The sequence below is a fragment of the Colletotrichum acutatum genome, assembly GCF_030867785.1.
Source record: "Colletotrichum acutatum strain CBS 112980 chromosome Unknown BDZ83scaffold_55, whole genome shotgun sequence".
In the NCBI taxonomy this organism is placed as follows: domain Eukaryota; kingdom Fungi; phylum Ascomycota; class Sordariomycetes; order Glomerellales; family Glomerellaceae; genus Colletotrichum; species Colletotrichum acutatum.
In genome coordinates, this window is record NW_026849049.1 from 155386 (window position 1) to 171577 (window position 16192).

General features: G+C 55.0%; 5 protein-coding genes across 5 annotated transcripts; 1 reads left to right on the forward strand and 4 right to left on the reverse strand.

Annotated features, from left to right (window-relative positions):
• Positions 1-212: 212 nt before the first annotated feature.
• On the reverse strand, positions 213-1118 carry BDZ83DRAFT_652434 (uncharacterized protein; the record flags this gene model as incomplete). Its single annotated transcript, XM_060510522.1, has 1 exon — positions 213-1118. The coding sequence occupies one exon, from the start codon at positions 1116-1118 to the stop codon at positions 213-215; it is 906 nt and encodes a 301-aa protein (XP_060364248.1).
• Positions 1119-2865: 1747 nt separating this feature from the next.
• Positions 2866-4780, reverse strand: BDZ83DRAFT_779663 (uncharacterized protein; the record flags this gene model as incomplete). The annotated part of the gene is made up of 3 exons (XM_060515521.1): positions 4323-4780; positions 3205-3406; positions 2866-3130 (listed from the first exon to the last, which is right to left on the reverse strand). The coding sequence occupies exons 1-3, from the start codon at positions 4591-4593 to the stop codon at positions 2866-2868; spliced, it is 738 nt and encodes a 245-aa protein (XP_060364249.1). The 5' UTR covers positions 4594-4780.
• BDZ83DRAFT_752850 (uncharacterized protein) lies at positions 4605-5090 on the forward strand (the record flags this gene model as incomplete). The annotated part of the gene is made up of 1 exon (XM_060514261.1): positions 4605-5090. One exon carries the CDS (start codon positions 4605-4607, stop codon positions 5088-5090), a length of 486 nt encoding a protein of 161 aa, XP_060364250.1.
• A 6582-nt stretch (positions 5091-11672) lies between these two features.
• On the reverse strand, positions 11673-12707 carry BDZ83DRAFT_360349 (uncharacterized protein). Its single transcript, XM_060502574.1, has one exon. The coding sequence runs from the start codon at positions 12582-12584 to the stop codon at positions 11757-11759; it is 828 nt and encodes a 275-aa protein (XP_060364251.1). The 5' UTR covers positions 12585-12707; the 3' UTR covers positions 11673-11756.
• A 1849-nt stretch (positions 12708-14556) lies between these two features.
• BDZ83DRAFT_579295 (uncharacterized protein) lies at positions 14557-15821 on the reverse strand (the record flags this gene model as incomplete). The annotated part of the gene is made up of 2 exons (XM_060505219.1): positions 14557-15052; positions 15139-15821. The coding sequence occupies 2 exons, from the start codon at positions 15819-15821 to the stop codon at positions 14557-14559; spliced, it is 1179 nt and encodes a 392-aa protein (XP_060364252.1).
• Positions 15822-16192: the final 371 nt, after the last annotated feature.

Sequence of the window (16192 nt, forward strand, 5' to 3'; positions counted from 1 at the left end):
CCTTAACGACCGTATTTGTATGCCTCGAAGAGACGCTCGTACAGATTGGCGATGACGAGGAAGGAATAGGAAAGTCGGAGAGATGTCGAATCATTTTCCTCACGTTGAGGGAAAGCGAATGAAGCCCATCCCGATGGGCTCGTAACGTATTGTGAAGGTCGGCGGCTTGTCCATACACGTGTGTATGGAGCCGCGAGGGGCAGCGTGGCCTCTTATAAATCGGGGTTAGCGATGTAAAGACGGCCCCCGGTAAGCGTCGTGGTGCGCTCATCGACGCTGCCCCTTCTGCGTAGGTCATCGGCGCCCTTGACACTCTTCTCGCGGGTGACGGTCGAATGCATGAGTGAGTTGCTTGCCAATCTCGCCGCTGCAGTGTTGCCCAGCTCGCCGACATTGTCCGCCCGCTCAGCACTGCTCCCGGAGCCCGTCGTCATGGCTCTGCCACTCGCGTTGTCGCCCAGCGTGGCGTCTTCCGGTACGTCCTCGACCATGCTACCACTCCTCTCGGGCGTATCTCCCGGGCTCCATCTGCGTCCGCCGCCGGATGATCGGTATCCCGGGCCACGACGGCTCGCAGTGCTACTGCGGCCGCTGCTACCGGTCCGTCTGTGATGCAAGCGTGCGTCGTCGTCGTCGCTGTCTTCGCCCTCAACCTCGGTGGCACTCAGTCGCATGGGAACACCGCCAACGCCAACGTGGTGCTCCCCCGGAGCGTAGCCCACAACTGCGGGCTTACCGTGGTGGCGGATCTTGGCGGCAACCTTGCCAGTAGCACTGATGCCGGTACTCGTTCTGCCACCGGACGGGGCGGAGAGGCCGGAGGCGGTTCGCTGGCCGCCGATAACCTCGAGGGTGGCGCGCATCTTGGCCGCGCGCTGCTGGGCCAAGAGGCGAGGATCCTCATATTGGGCGCGGTCGCACCAGACGGTGGCCTTTTGCTTGCGGAGAAGGGCGACATATCCCGTCGGCTGAGGGCTGCCGCCGCCGGAGCGAGAGGAGGTAGAGCGACGAAGGTCGGTGGTTGGCGAGGTGCGGTAGGCGGCGGGTGGAGGAATACTCGAGGAGGTGCTGAAGGTGTTTACTGACGGCGAGCGACGGGTATGTTGTTGAGGGTTCATGACATTCTGCTGCTGTAGGTGCATCGGCGTCGGGCTCTGAATGGGGAATGTATTTGAGGACGTCGTGCGTGTGCGGGAGTGGGAGTAGACTGTGGACGAGTCCATCGGCTGGTATCGCCGGCTCGCTGACGGGTCCAGCATGACTGCGGTTGATGTGAGGTTGTGAGGCAGGCTCTTTCCTGCTGTCGATGTCGTCGTCCTCCTCCTTCGGATAGGTGGTGTTCTTCGTGGGGGTTGTGTGGTGCTGCTGGTACTTCACAGGCGATCCAACGTCAAGATGGAATGGAATCTTGTACACCCGTAGAGGATAAGGTGTAGGAGCAGGAGCAGGAGCAGGAGCAAGAGTAGGAGCAGAAGGAAGAGGAGGAGGGTGAGGTTATGAGGTAGAAGGAGGCTGTCGTGGGATTTGGAGAAAAATAATCTGAGAGCGGGAAGTTGGGCAGAGGAGGGAGATTATAGGTCGGGTTCCCGGGCGGCGTGCGGGCGAGTAAGGCACCTTAAGTTTTGCGCGGGTCGACGGGGCGAAATGTTGAGATTTGGGTACTTGGGGGGAGACCTGAGGGGAGTTTTTGGGCGCTTCAGCTCAGCTCTCAGGGCCAGCGGCAGCCGGATGGGAGGTGCCTTTTAGCGCTCTGTCACCTTGTGGCCTTTTGGGAGGGGTCCCGTTTGGCTGGGATTGTGAGTGAGAGAGAGTGGGAGCGGGAGTGAGTGACCAGGGAGGGGGGTGTGAGGTGAAGTGAGGTGTGAGGTGAAGTGAGGTGTGAGGTGAAGTGAGGTGTGAGGTGAAGTGAGGTGTGAGGTGTGAGAGTTGAAACTGAGAGTGAGATAGGTAATGTGTGTGTGTGTGTGTGAGAGAGAGCAACAAGAGTGAGGTGAGAGGGATGTGTGAAAAAAGGAGTGAGGCCTGTGTGAGACTGAGAGTGAGAGTGAGTGGGTGGATGAGTGGTGGAGAGAAAGTGGCAGAGTGGGAGGTTCCCTGGGTCGGGAAAGCCGAGAGCGACGAGTGCTAAGATTGCTCGGGAGCCTGCGAGGTAAATGTACCTTTTTTCTCTCCCCTCCAGCAAGTCGTGGGTTCAGAAAGTGAGAGCGAGCCAAGCCACGCCTGAAGAGGGATCCAGCACAGCACCACGGTGACGATGAATGATGGTGATGTTTCCCACCTTCTTCAAGTCTTGGACAACGCCTCTGTTTCCGACCTTTGCTTAAACTTTTTGCTAGACATAGAATGACTCTATCACTAGATACCGACTCTGTACAAAGACAGATCGTTTGTCGAGCGTGTCGAGCTACGTGGTAAACACGAACAACAAGACACAAGGAACTTGTTCACCACTTGGGGTCCTCACACCCGATCTGCGACCTGGATGGAAACGACGGGGAACAATGACAATGGCCCGGTGAGAGAGGCTGATAAACGAACAAGAGGGTCTCGGGTTTCTATTTTGCTCGTGTCCGCCGTCCGCCGTCCGTCGTCGCGCTTAAAGTCAGACCCTCTGTGGAGCACAGATGATGATGGAAGAGTCGGCAATCCCAGTCGTGCCAGTTCCGTACTTAGAAAAGCTAGGGGAATTTGGGAAAACCCAAGGGAACGATACGACAGGGCGGCCAACGATCGTCTGTGCCCTTTTTTTTCTCTTTCCCTTTTCTTCTTGTCTTGGTATCGCTAAAGGTATTGATATCCGTGGGATCACCGCAGTTCGGGTCCGGGTAGCGTGCTGAAGCGCGAGATGAAGAGAGAGGGATGATGCTAGACGAGGCACGTTTCGTCAATAGTGGGAGCTGAGGGCTGAAGGAGGGCTGAGGCCGGAGGGAGATCAAGAGTCACAGGGACGATGCCGTTTCGCCAAGGTTCAGAGTCGCGAGAGAACAATAAACAACAACGAGACGAGGGAGAAGTGAATCCTAACGCGCAGATGTTGTTGTCGATGCTGGTGTTTATTGTTTTGTTTCCTGTGGGTGTGAGATCACGGCCGAGATAAGGCAGACCGACGCTGCAGGTCTGAGATGAAAACCTGAGATAGAGTATAGTATGCCCACCCACACTCGCATTCACTCACACACACACCACACTTTTGAGAGAATTAACCTCAATTCATCCCGTTCGTGAGGGGTGCGGTTCGCCAAGGTAGAGGAGGCGATGGTGGTGGGTGTGGTGGTGGTGCCCAAGGAAGAACTAGGGACTGGGTAAGCGTCGAACTCGGACGACGAACCCAAGAACGTGGGATTTGTACGGATATGCGGGAATGCACCACAGAGTTGAATACGGATTCTCCAAGATGGGACTAGCACTATTGTCCAAAGAAGTTGAGGACAGGACAGAACGGGGGTTCAAATGCGATGCGATGCGATGCAAAGGGCCGGCCGAAGCAATAAGCAACGAGCAGCTGCAGCAGGATTTACCAACTTTACGAACTAGATGCCGCCAGATCAAAATCAAATGCCCAACATGGTGGTACCGCATGGTGACGACTGAATGGTAAGTCGCCGATGCGGGTGAACTTCCACACAGCGTATATGTCTACCGCCATATAGCTTTCGTCACCGAGAGAGCAGACAAACGCAACCGCTGAAATCATGATCAACTCTTTTTGTTGGAGATACTGACATCCATACGGATACCGCAGTGACACAACCCATTGACAAGAAAGAGGGACGAGACAGAAAGCCCAAGCAAGCACGCACCGCACCCGCAAGCAACAAGAGGCCAGGACCAGGACGACACTTGGACAGACTGGGACAGGGACAGGGACAGGCCAAGGACGAGGGCGACAAGGCGACACTCGACAGAGTGACAAAATGGTGACAAGGGCCCCGGTCCAACGTTGCATGCGCCCGGGGCAGCTCTTTTGCTGCTTAGTGTCTCTCCCTCTCCCCCATGTCTCTCTCTCTCTCTCTCTCTCTCTCTTTCTCCCATGTTTCCCACTCTGTCTTCTGGATGTGTGCTTGCGCCGCTCTCCTCTATTGGCTCGCTGCCGCCCTAGCCTTCTCCCCTCTTGAGAGAGAGAGGGCCATTCGTCGGTCTTGTCATCGCCGGGTCCTACTTTTCGTAGATCCACAAGGTTCAACGAGAACCCCATCTGTCTCTCCTGTTCATCTTTCGTTCACCCTGTGTCTATCCGTATCTTGGATCTTCTATGGATATTCGTACTGAGGAGTCCTTCTCTCAGCTTGCCTTTCCCACGGCCCCATAGCCCACTTTCTTACCCTTCCCTCGCGGGCCTCCAGTGTCCACAATGGCTGTCAGTCTGCGGCGCTGCTGTCGTCGTGCTGTCGTTGCCCGCTGGCGTACTCTCACCACCAGCTTGACAATGGGAATGGGAATCACCAAAGCCTTTCGGATACCGTCTCCCACTCTCAGTCTCTTCCCGTCTCTCTCCACTAATCGAACATCCACATTCGTGACTACTGTACTGCTATGCTGCACGTAAACCCCTCGTCTGGCCCAAGCTTCCGGACTACACTGCGCCGGGAACATATGTCACCATCATGACTACCGTCTTTCTCGGCTCTACTGCGAGTTACGAGTTTAAACGCTCAAGCTATGGAGTCCACATCCGACACAATAGTTGTGTCTGCCGCCCTAGTGCCCGCCAACATTGGTTCCCTCAAGCGCCGTCCTTAGTAGACGTGCACTACGTAGTACAGTACCGCGTAGAAACTAGAGAACCAGACATCAAGGCAGCGAGCAGCTACTCTGTGGTGCTGTCTTTCTATCTGTACAATCACACCCCCAAATCTCGATCGATCTTCCTAATCCACCGAGGAAATCCCACCAACGCGCTCCTCATCCCAGCCGTCGCGTCAGGATTCAGCCCGGAACAGGTTCACGGTTCACATCGCCTCCAAGGTCGCGGAGTATTCGCCCGGCCAATCATCCCCTTGGACGTTGATGTAATTGCAAATCCCTTCCAGAAAATCCCAGGAACCAAACTCGAGTCTCCAGAGTGGGATAGCCAACGCCATACTGCGTAGCCAGCCGGGAGTCGGGGGCAGTTCCAGGACAGACACTCCCAGTTCTCTGGGGCACATTGACGGACCCAGTGGACACTGATGCTCTGCCGCCTTCGCGCGGTCTATTAGCAATGGCAATGTCCTCCGTCCGGTCGTGGCTGGTGTCACCAAGTTTTTCCAGGTTTCCCAGTATTGATCTTCAACGCGCGTACGGAGATGGCCCTGTCCTGTACTCTGTAAGTATGTAATGATCTCCAGGGCCTTTTCTTCTGCCCTCTTTTATTTCCTATTCTCCTGTTCGTCACTAACGACCCCCCTCGCTTCGGCTGCCGTCCGTCCCCTTGTCCAGTGACTCTCTGCCACTCTGGTGCCCCTGGTCTGTCCTACAACAACCCCCTACATGCAGTAACCAACCCCGTAGTCTCTGCTCGTTCCTTCATATTTTCCCTGTTTTTTGAGGGTGAATCCTTCCCACGAGATCGGATCGGTGTGGTCACCGCTGGAGCTTCAGTGGTCTCTGAGCTCTGTTACCTTGCTTTCCCAAGTGATCTTCGCCCTATTTACCCCTACGAGGTCCTTCCGTGCCGTTAGACAAACCCCCCTTTTTGCCGTCTCCAGGTTTCTCGATATTGCTCGGTCAGAGAACCAAAGCCTCCATCGCACTGCCGAAAGGGCATGCGGTGAAGGGCAGCAAATTCCAGCGGCCGGCCAAAGCTCCAGTGCAACATCCAGTGCCGGCCAAGCAGGGCGAGTTGCGACGGTGATGTAAGATGCGGCAATCGCCCGTCCGCCGGGGAGCTTGGGTGATGTCGCCCCGTCCATTCGTCAACAATGTGACATATGACAGCACTGCGTTCAAAGCACCATTTTTTCCTCAGATCATCTCGAAGACAAGAGCCCCGTCGAACATGATGACCGTGAACATGACCTTATGTTTCCCTCGCACCCTCGGTATACCCTTTCCGGACGCTATGGGGAAGGATGAAGTTAGGGAACATTAGCCAAGGAGTGCTGTTCTCGTTTGATCCGGCATCCGAATCCTGAATGACTTTTGGTGCTTGGGGAACCGACGCAACAACGTGAAGAATCTCATGTTTGCTTTCCAGTGCCACGTCCGATGTTTGCGTTGCGATGTGCGGAGAGGCAAGTGGCACGATCCCTGCTCGGGGGCCCAAATAATGTGGCCGTAATGCAGCGCCAATGCAAGTCCAGAAGTCGTTATCACGAAACTCGGAACCGTAATCACAAGTCTCGGCTTCTAATTCCCGTCCTCTGGTTGCCAAGGCCCAAAACGGCATGTTTGTTGCCCTCGTACGCCTTGCTCTACGATAGGAGGGACCCAACACATGTACAACTATGCGACTATTGTATTCAGTATCTCACCTTAGGTGCTGTCTACGAACAACACCCAGTCGATTGAGCATCGTGATATCTAAGACGCACTCTCAAGCCATCGCAAAGCCAATGGCCCATCTTGACATGCAACTATCTCGCCTTAGTTGCAGGGAACTCCACATCTCAAGCCTGACATGACCGCATGGGACCTCATAAACAGCACCCGACTCCGGATTCGCCTCAACCACCACCACCGCCGCCGCCGTCTCCATTCATGATTCCATGCCTTGGGCGTTCCTTCTCCAGGCCCACAATCCCATGCTGGTGAGAAAAACGTGCAAGCTCGTGTGGGGGGTGCGTTCCTCCGGTGAGAGTCCATCATGTAAGACAAGGCGCGCCATGCCCCGGGCCAACCAACAGGAATCAGACCTCGAGGCTCAATAACGGCCGCTATGGATACGGCGGCGAACTTGCACATGTTCAAGCAACCAAAACCGAAGGTGGTGTTGCTCCTCCGAAGCGGACTCTGTCGACTCCACCCCGCCCATACCCGCCAAGGCACCACGATCCGGCCGCGCTCCGAGTATTTGTCTTCCAAGCCTCTTGGCCTCCGAACAAAATCAGTCGCTCTTGGACCGGTCTATGTTTCCACTGCAAGTGCCTCTTTCGGCTGTCCTCATCTCCGGTGCGGATGTCCACCAGAGAGATACGTTCAATTGTAATTCGCTATCACGGCACTTTGCTCATGTCTTGTGAGCCAGAGCCCGTTACCGCCTATCACAGTATCACGAGTTGCCCAGCTCAGGACTCGGACAGGGCGGCTCGGCTGACCAAGCGGCGCGTTCCCTACGGACCTGGAGGGGGTAAGGCCCGAAGAGTCGCAGGACCTTGATTCTTGTCACCGACGTAGAAGACATAGAGTGCAGTACCAATACGCCAATACGTATGCGTTTTGTCTATATTCACTACAGCTCCTCCAGTCCCGGCGGCATTGACGGGACTGCGAGAAATGGAATTGCGAAACGGTCATTGATTGGACTCCCCCGTGCGACGACTGACAAACGGCACACGCGATTTGATCAGACATGAAGTCAAGACAAGGGCAGAAACTTGGCTTTTCTGCTTCGCTTCTTAGTCATAATGCGTCTCCCATATTGACCAGGCTCACCTCATTCGACCAACAAATCTCCCGTCTAACTCGGCCTCGAGCCATATGAGGTCATATGCAATGAGTTGTACGGAGTGTTTGCGACCTCAACGGGTTTGCTGTTCATTGATACCCGAGTGTCACACCTGCATCAGGAGCAATCGTCGTGACCGCTTTTGACCATTCTACGTTGCAAAACACAAAGCAGCCCGCCCATTCCGAATCATCCATCAGTGGACTGTGACTGATCACCAGTGAGGCAGGCTGAAGCACAAACACACCCACCCGTGACATTCCTCCCAGGCAATCAGCCAACTGCATGTTGTAGCGTGGTAGCACATAGTCTCACAGGATAGCGCCCGAACGTGGGACTGCGTGCGGCCAACAGACTCCCCGGGTCCCGGCTGCGACCATGTCAGACGGCTATGAGACCCCCGGCTTGCCCGGGGATGGCGGGGAGGGGCCGAACTATGATTTCCATTCCTGACGGCTGAGAGGGAGGTAGGTAGGTATTCCAAAGAGTAAGTATGGGCGCACTTCTGCTGCAAGCACGGCCTACAATTGCAAGCTCCAAAATCTGGGGAAGCTGACCAGCGCGCGGCTGGTTGCTTTTGCGTCGATGATCCATGCGGTCCTGGCGAACTTACACCAAGCCATCGAACGAGCCACCATTTGATGAGGTGTGGAATATTGAATATTGGATGTAGGGGCTGAGCTGCAGAGTCCTATCCGCCCGCACTATCAGACAAGTAACCCTTCAGAACTCAAACTTTGGACGCATTACCTGAAGCAGGAGAAGTGACTCCATCGTCGAGGGCACTCTGTCCCAAAGCAGAAGATACAGTTATCGCAAAGGGGTCACGCGGGAACAAGACATGACTCTGACTCTCCATCTCGGCCTCTTTCGCCGACGCATGCGGAACCTCTCCCCCTCGTTCTGGGGAAAGCCACGATAACCTCCTGCCCCGGACCCCCGGCAACATTCCAACCCGCTCTCCAAGTGCCAGGAATGAAGGCTGAACTATCTGGTTCGAATCCGATCCCTCCATGGCCTAGAGGACGGGTCTTACTGGTCCGGGGAGGGACAGAATCTCTGCCCATGCAGATAGCTTGGCTTGTGTAGGATGGTTCAAGGCAAGGCAAAGGTAAGGCAAAGGCAAGATGCGATAGGATGCCACGCTATGCCGATGTTGTGCACATTGGGTTCCTCGACGCTAGCCAAGCGACCACTCTCGTCTCGTCCGTCCTCGTTGATGCTAAGCAACGCTCGACGATAACAAGAGTCCAAGACAGCCACTGTCCCCCTCATCCTCCCCCCTCCATGGCCGCGTTCTAGCTGCCCGACTCAGAGAAGCGCAGTAGTCTAACGACAACCGACAGTGGTTCAAAAAGAAGCGCAGCTTTATTTCATCGCAATCTCCCATGCTGTCTACTAAACAATATGCCCTGCCTGAAGCCGCTACTCGAAGCTTACTGTCACCGCACCTCCTCTTAGTCACGAAGTCATTGATTTGAGAAATAGAAATGCCGAGAATTTCATCGCGGGTGCAGAGCTTACCGAGACCAGATACCAGGCGAAGGCCAGTTGGGAGTCTTGGTGTACGCAAGCCTGCTCAACAACGCCGCCGCCACTATGCACATTGAATCTACACGGTCACCGCCTCGGTGTAAGCGCGCCCGCATCCAATAGTCAGACCTCTATTCCCCCTCGCCGACGTTGCATTTCTCCCACTCCCACGCTTTTCCTCCTGGGAGATGCTGCCACGAGGGCCTCGGGCTGAAGAGGCTGCCGCATGTCTCAGCGCGGGACAGAAATCCTGAAAAAATATCGTTGCTCTCTGTCCTAGCACTCCCAGTAGTGTAGGTACAACATCCATACACAATAGTCAGACGGACGAAGAAAGGAATCCCAAGCACGGAGTAGAGGCGGTCCAATGGCTCAAGCTTGTCCGCTCGTCACCATCCTCGTCGACGGAGTTCCTTTAATGATACTCTGTCGAGAACTACGCCAAGAGAGCATGGGCCCAAACGACATGGGCGGCGCATCGCAAGGATTTCCACGGGGAGGGCTGTCGTTTTAGAGGGGAACATCGCCAGGAGAAGGCTCTGACGGCAAGCGTATAGAATGCTTAACAAGAGCTCTGCCTCAACTATCGTTCGTTCATTCGAACTTTTGAAAGTGCCAAGACCAGCCCCTTGAGAGGATGCAGCCTTGGAGTTGAAGTCTAAGTCGACAGATACTCGTCGTCCCCCGGGTGTTGGTTATTCAATCTTGACCAGACTCGCACAGGGCCGAGCGGTGCAGAACCAGCACAAGCAAACAAATACCGCGGGGAGACTTCTAAATGTGCCGCCCCCAATGCGACGTCGATTAGCAGCAGCCCTCATCCCGGATGAGCTGAGCTAAGTTTTGGCCTAAGCAGCGGGATTTTCCATCGCCGGCGCAGAGACAACTCAGCTATGCAAGTCAAGCTGAGACTCTGTAGGAGAAGAAGCTCTAGATCCAGGGCTTTGGGTGTTGGGAGGATCCAACGTAGAGACAATTAACCTCATCATTGCATTTACATGATGCAAGGCGAGCGACATGCCGCCAATCAGATCATCTCACGAGCTCTGGAGGCGCGACCTTGGCGGACCCCGGAGCTTCTCACTGTCTCTCCTACAGGCCGTCACATCCCCCCGTCATCGACCTCGAAAGCGGTGGGAAAAGCAGCATCGGTTGATTGACGGGGCGGCGGTCAGAGTCCACGCCGTTGATGGCACGTATCGCGCCGTGCCCTCCCAGTCCCTGACTGCTCCTCGTCCACCTCACGATGCGACACTGTTGACAGCAGGCTGATCTTACACAAGAACTGACAGCCAGGCGACAGGGAGGTGTGTTCATCCTGTTCTCCATCCTCGCCGCCGTCAACTGGGCCCGTGTCATCGTTGACAGGAAAGCAGAAGGTAGCAGGCGGGACGTCATGACAGCGTCAAGGGGGTTATAATGGCACCTCACTATCGTCGGTGTATGGCAGAGTGGTTCCAGCTTCGCTGGCCCTGGCGGTGCGCGTGGGTGCCGCAGAACAAGAATCGCAACCTAGACCTGGATGAATGATGCGGTGTCCGCTGTCGTCAAATTCTCACAAGGCTATAACTGCTCCGCGATATAGGAACAGAGCAAGGGCAGAGTATCGTCACAACGGCGCGAATCTCAAGAAGCACCGACCAGCCCAGTTGCGGTGAATAGTGAACGTTCCCTTCGGCGCCAACCGACCGGGGCTCGTCCGTCGCATCTTTGTTTGCCAATACCAAGTTATCTGTACGAATATCTCCAAAGCCTCCAGGGGTACCGCTTCCCCGCACTCGGCTTGCTACTGTTTGTCACGGATACAGTGTAGCCATCGTGAGCTTAGTCCGAGATAGAGATTATTAGGCGCCGTACCGTACTCCGTACCCTTCCGATAATACCAGCCCCCAGTCTTCCGTACGGACCTCATCTCTCACTCCCTCTCTGGTACATGCCAGACGGAATATCTTTCCTGGTCCCGGCCTCGCACAACTTGCTAGCCCTCCGCACCAGTGATCCAGACATCGACTTTGACAGCAAGCTGCACGTACCCGCCACAACTCTGTTCCTTCGCTGCTCCCCTGATCCTTTCTATTACACGGACGAAGAGGGGAGGCTGGTGGGTTGTCGACAGCAGCCCCTCCCCGTACAATCCGGCGCCGGTACACGGTTGCGGAATCTTTGACTCTACGGACGCTCACGGATCTGCGGATCTTGCTTCATGTCGCTTGCCCTCGCCTCTCACATGACAGATGATGGCGTAAGCAATGCCTCTGTGCCACATCTTTGCGCCAGCCTCACCTGTGTCTTGGGTGGGAAACTGACAGACGCTTGGAGGGCAACATAGTTGATGCAGAGTCGAGCACAGAACACTCATGTTTGACGCATCGCTGACTGGCGCCGTTGAGACCCCTGCGAAACATCGTTGGGCCGTGCAGTACCAGTGTCAGGATTAACACAGTTTCCCAGGACTCGTAGCTCCAATACATGGTTCCTGCGGACTAACTTGAATGTACGGATATGCCTCTTGCGAGTTGCAGGGTCTTTCAAAGGTCTGTAAAGGTCCAGCCCTTCCAAGTTCCAAGTTCCATCCAGGAGCTTGCCTTTATTCTCCGACCAGGAGGGTGAGCTTCCAAGGGACTCAAACGCACGCCGCTTATACGCCTTGCTGGCCACGCCCGGAGCACATCTTTAGTCTAATCATTAACCCCTCCAACGACATGCTGTCGGCTGTGGCTGAAATGGGGAACGTGACGGGCGCAACTCCCCCCATCCTCTGCCTCGTACCATATCCGGCATTGCGGTCCTGGGGCATTGTGGAAAACGCCCGCTTACTTCCTCGCCCTGGACGGCACATCCGCATACGGCAGCTAGATTCAACTTTCATCCATAGTGCCCGGCGGGCGGACGGCCCACGCCTCGGGGCAACGTAGCTCATGTGGGAGCCAACGGCCGACAGGGTAGGCTTACGTGCAACAAGCCCGGTAAGGAAGAGAAAGGTTAGAAGCATAGGCCAATATGGTCCGATGTTGCGAGATGTAGATGAAATCCCTCTCGAGTCACGATGCGTGAGAAAATGACGAGAAGTCGCCGCGGCGTAGTCATGGCCATGCAGCAAGAATCTTGCTTTCGAGGCCTTTCGAGACAAGCCTCCAGCCTCCACGCGGTCTCGATCCTCGGCGGCCCTATCTGATTGCAGGTAGCTTAATGGCGAGGTACCATCGCCCCCCTGTATGGACGCTTTTGATATGGGTTCGGTGAGGTGGCCGGTGCTGATGCTTGTGCTGGTGGTCAGGGTGAGGTTACATTCTGTTGAAATGCTCCAAGAGTGTGAATAGCTTCGCTTTTGCGACCCCCGCCAGAAGGATGGGGTCAGCCTGCACCAAAGTCCCTTGACAACCCGTGAAGAAAGGCGCAGAATCTTGGGTCCGTCGAGTTTCTCACAGCGTTTGCGCCCAAGTTGGGAAAAGCAAATGGCTTGCATGTCTAGTTCTGGCTCACGCCGTCCCGAAACATCACCCCTCGCCGTGTTGAGCTAGGCCGATTGTTCGTCTGTCGCCCGGATCGTTGAAAACCTGATTTCCATGGTTCTCTAGAAAAGTCGGCAGATATGCATAGAAGCTCTGACCCAAGATAAATTTCCCACTTTCGAGGGGTTTCTATACCATACTAGCTCGAAATGCAGCGTCTAAGCAACGCCCCAGGCTCCGGGTATGAGAGCGACATAGGCGCTAGAAGAAGACCCAAGCAGAGCCTCCTGTCGCCTTTGCGTCTGCCAGACCAGGAAAGTTGCTGTCAGAACGCCGATCAGCCATCTGGATTCCGATCTCGTCAAGCCTGTCGTGCCCACTTCGGCCGTCCCTGATGGAAGTTTTCGCGAAACGGGCCCCCGGGGGGTCCCGCCTGCGCTGGTGCTTTCTTGTCTGGCGTATGGAGCCCCGTTCTCCCATTCTCGGCCGTGAACCGAAAGCTCTCTTTCTCCCCTGTAAGAAGTAGAAGAGAGGCAATTGCGAGCTTGTGAGAGTCTTTGAGATTCTACCCGAGTTTCTCAGGTGTCTCCCAAACGGTCCCCCTTCCGAAGAACCGAACGCGTTAATGCAGGCCCTTGGAACGGGGAAGAAGCGGGAAGTGCGAAGAAATGGTTCGATGAATGCAGCTGACAGGCTAACTCATCGTGATTATCAACTCTCATCAAAGAGTCGTATCATGGCGGCCCATATCGGCCGGGCACCCAGTCTCCCGGCGGGCGTTGGACGCAAGTCGCGAGCTCCGGAGACTTGGGGCAGGATATGAATCGCATCGGCCGGGACCCCTCCCCTCCCCATCCCACTTTGCCCAGTGGATCACTCTTCAATCAAAGATGTTCGGACCTTCACGATGTTTTCAATATCCCAAGCTTTTACTATCGCTTTCGGAGGAAATGCTCCCCCAACCCCTAGCCAATTACTTTCAGCATTGAGTTTGATAGACAATGATTGTGATCCGCGCTATCCGGTGATAATGTGAACTCCGCGTACTCTTGTACGGATACTGAACTACAACATTCCGTCCGCTTCCGTTGCCATGTCGAAACGAGGACAGTAACAGATCAGCTATGCAAACGAACGAGCAACCCCGTCCCATAACGTGTTGACAAGCTCACGCCAAGATCCTGACACGCTGACAACGATGTAGTCTTCTCTGCTACCTCGTCGCTGACCGGAAGCTACCTGTACCCCGCATCGTTGCAACATCACCATCATCAAGCTCTCCTACTCGACCGAGAGATGAAGCGGCGTAAGCTCCGAGACCATGGCCCCCAACCAATGGACAATGAATGCCGAAGTTGCCTATGAGAATTTGCCGAAGACGCACCGGGCTACATTCGCGGTACCCGAATGGTTCATTCGTTACAGATACTACACATCACTACACTAGGTACACTAAGTACGGATGGTGTCCAGAGCTTACGTGCACGTCAGTCGAACCTCTGGGCGTTGACAGGACGATGGAAAGACTTTAGAGTTTCCCGCCGTGCCTTTTGCTCACTTCGCCAGCGCGAAAAAGTGTTCGTTCGCTTCCGCCGGATAGGGTGTGATGATGGAACCCCGGGATCCCTTCGCGGACCGCGGTGCTCCCTAGCAAGCCTCTCGCAAGCTCGAGAAGTCCCAAGCACTTCAGCCGATGAGGCGTCTCCCAGTTTCGCGACGGGGATCATCGACGTCAAGTGTATGCCGGCAGGGCAGATCTCCAAGATACACGAGACGAATTCATTGGCTACCCCGCCGTCCATCTCCCGGGCCACAAAATCTAGACCGATCCTCAGCCCCTTCAGGCTTTTGCATCCCATGCGTCGTCCCATCACCACTCCAAAAGGCACCCATCCCGTCGGGCCAATCTCACATGTTCCCTCCTCTCACGTAAGGTCGGGCAGGGAAACCCAAAAGTTCAAGACTCGTCCATCTTCCCCCGCAAAGTCAAACCTGCGCCCGTCTCACTTCAGAAGTGACCACTTCGCCTCCCTCGCGCCTCAGCGAGCGCATGTCAGTGTTAGAGGCCGCCCACGGCACCTCGTCGAGGCCCGTCAGCCACGCGGCCCCCGCAATGCGGTCGCCGTGCCCGTCCGGCGGGAGGCTGACGGCGACTTTGTGGGCCAGTGCTTCCGGGACCCGCCGGAGGACGTTGCCGGTCACAGATAACCAATATCGTTCGTAGTAGATGTCGCTGTCCAGCCAGAGATTGACCGTCATCAGCTGAGGAGTATCGAGGAGTCTTAGGATCGAGCTCCATGAATCTACCCACTGATCGAACGTGCTCCCTTGGTCTGCATGGCGCCGGAAGGAGAAGTTGATGCGCCGAAGTGGGTGACTGTTGGACGTCTTCCATCGAACACCGAAGAGGTTCCGTGCCAGGCTGATGTCGGTGATGGTGAATACTATAGACCTGTAGATTGATGAGGAACATTCGGCGTATCTACGTGCTTTTGCGTAAGTGACTGTAATAAGGGGTGGAAGTCTCCAAAGCACTCTCCATACCATCAAGTGGAAAGGTCAACTTACAACGTCTTACAAGTCAGCATCATGGGCAAATACGGTGAAGAAGCGTCGACATAGACTCCGTGACTTGTTCGGCGCCGCCCAACGTCTCGCCATATCTCTCTTTCATCTCTCGCCTCTTCGCATTTCCAGTGATCACACCAAGTTGACATCTCTCGCTTGTACCAGAGCGATACTGACCCTCTGGCACCAGAATCAGAGCCCATCCAGTTAAACTCCCAAGCGTTATCTCCTTCAACGATGGTAGACTCGAGCCTTTCAACTAAGCATCTGGAATGCCCAAATCCGGTTTCAGTCTGAACAATGTGCTGGCCAAGGCCAGATGTACGCCATAGCTCTCGATATATGATCTCCCGGATCTCTTTTGGAAGCCTGCCTAGTAAACCCGGACTTGACTGGTTATGTAGCGAAGTTCTGTGTAGGTTGCCATCGCGATGTTGAGATATGCCGCCTAGTAGATCTTCGGTGGAAGCGCGATATGTTTCGTCGTGCGCCACAAGGGTCTCTGAGGAATCGCTGCCACTGAATGCGTGTAGCCTGGGAATGGTTGCACCTGAATGAATTCGGGCTTTGATATCAGACTTAACGGAGGATATGCTACTTTTGAGCTTTCTAGCCAGAACAATTGGACTTTCTGCAATCGAATGAACGCTAGAATGGCTCTGTTGACAGTCCTGGGCACTCATCTCGGAATGGAGCGATTCGACAAACGGGAGAGGCTTAGTGGAAGAAGAATGAACCACATCGATGCTAGTAACTTGGGAATGAGAAGACTCTGAGGATAGGGAACCGTTTGTTGCAACCTTGGCAGACCAACAAACGGTCATGAACTGGCAGTCAGTCGCGCCAACCAGACGTGCAGACGAGCAAACAGTCTGTACCATCTTATCCGCGAGAATGAGCCAACCAACAGCTACATCGTCGACGCCGCATCTGCATGTGGGAATAGTGTTTGCTTAAATTGGGCCCAGCGCAATTGACATGTCACGGCTATCAAGACAAAGCATCGTAATTATCATGGGTTTCAATTCAAAGACCGTTTGTGGGTATTGTGGTC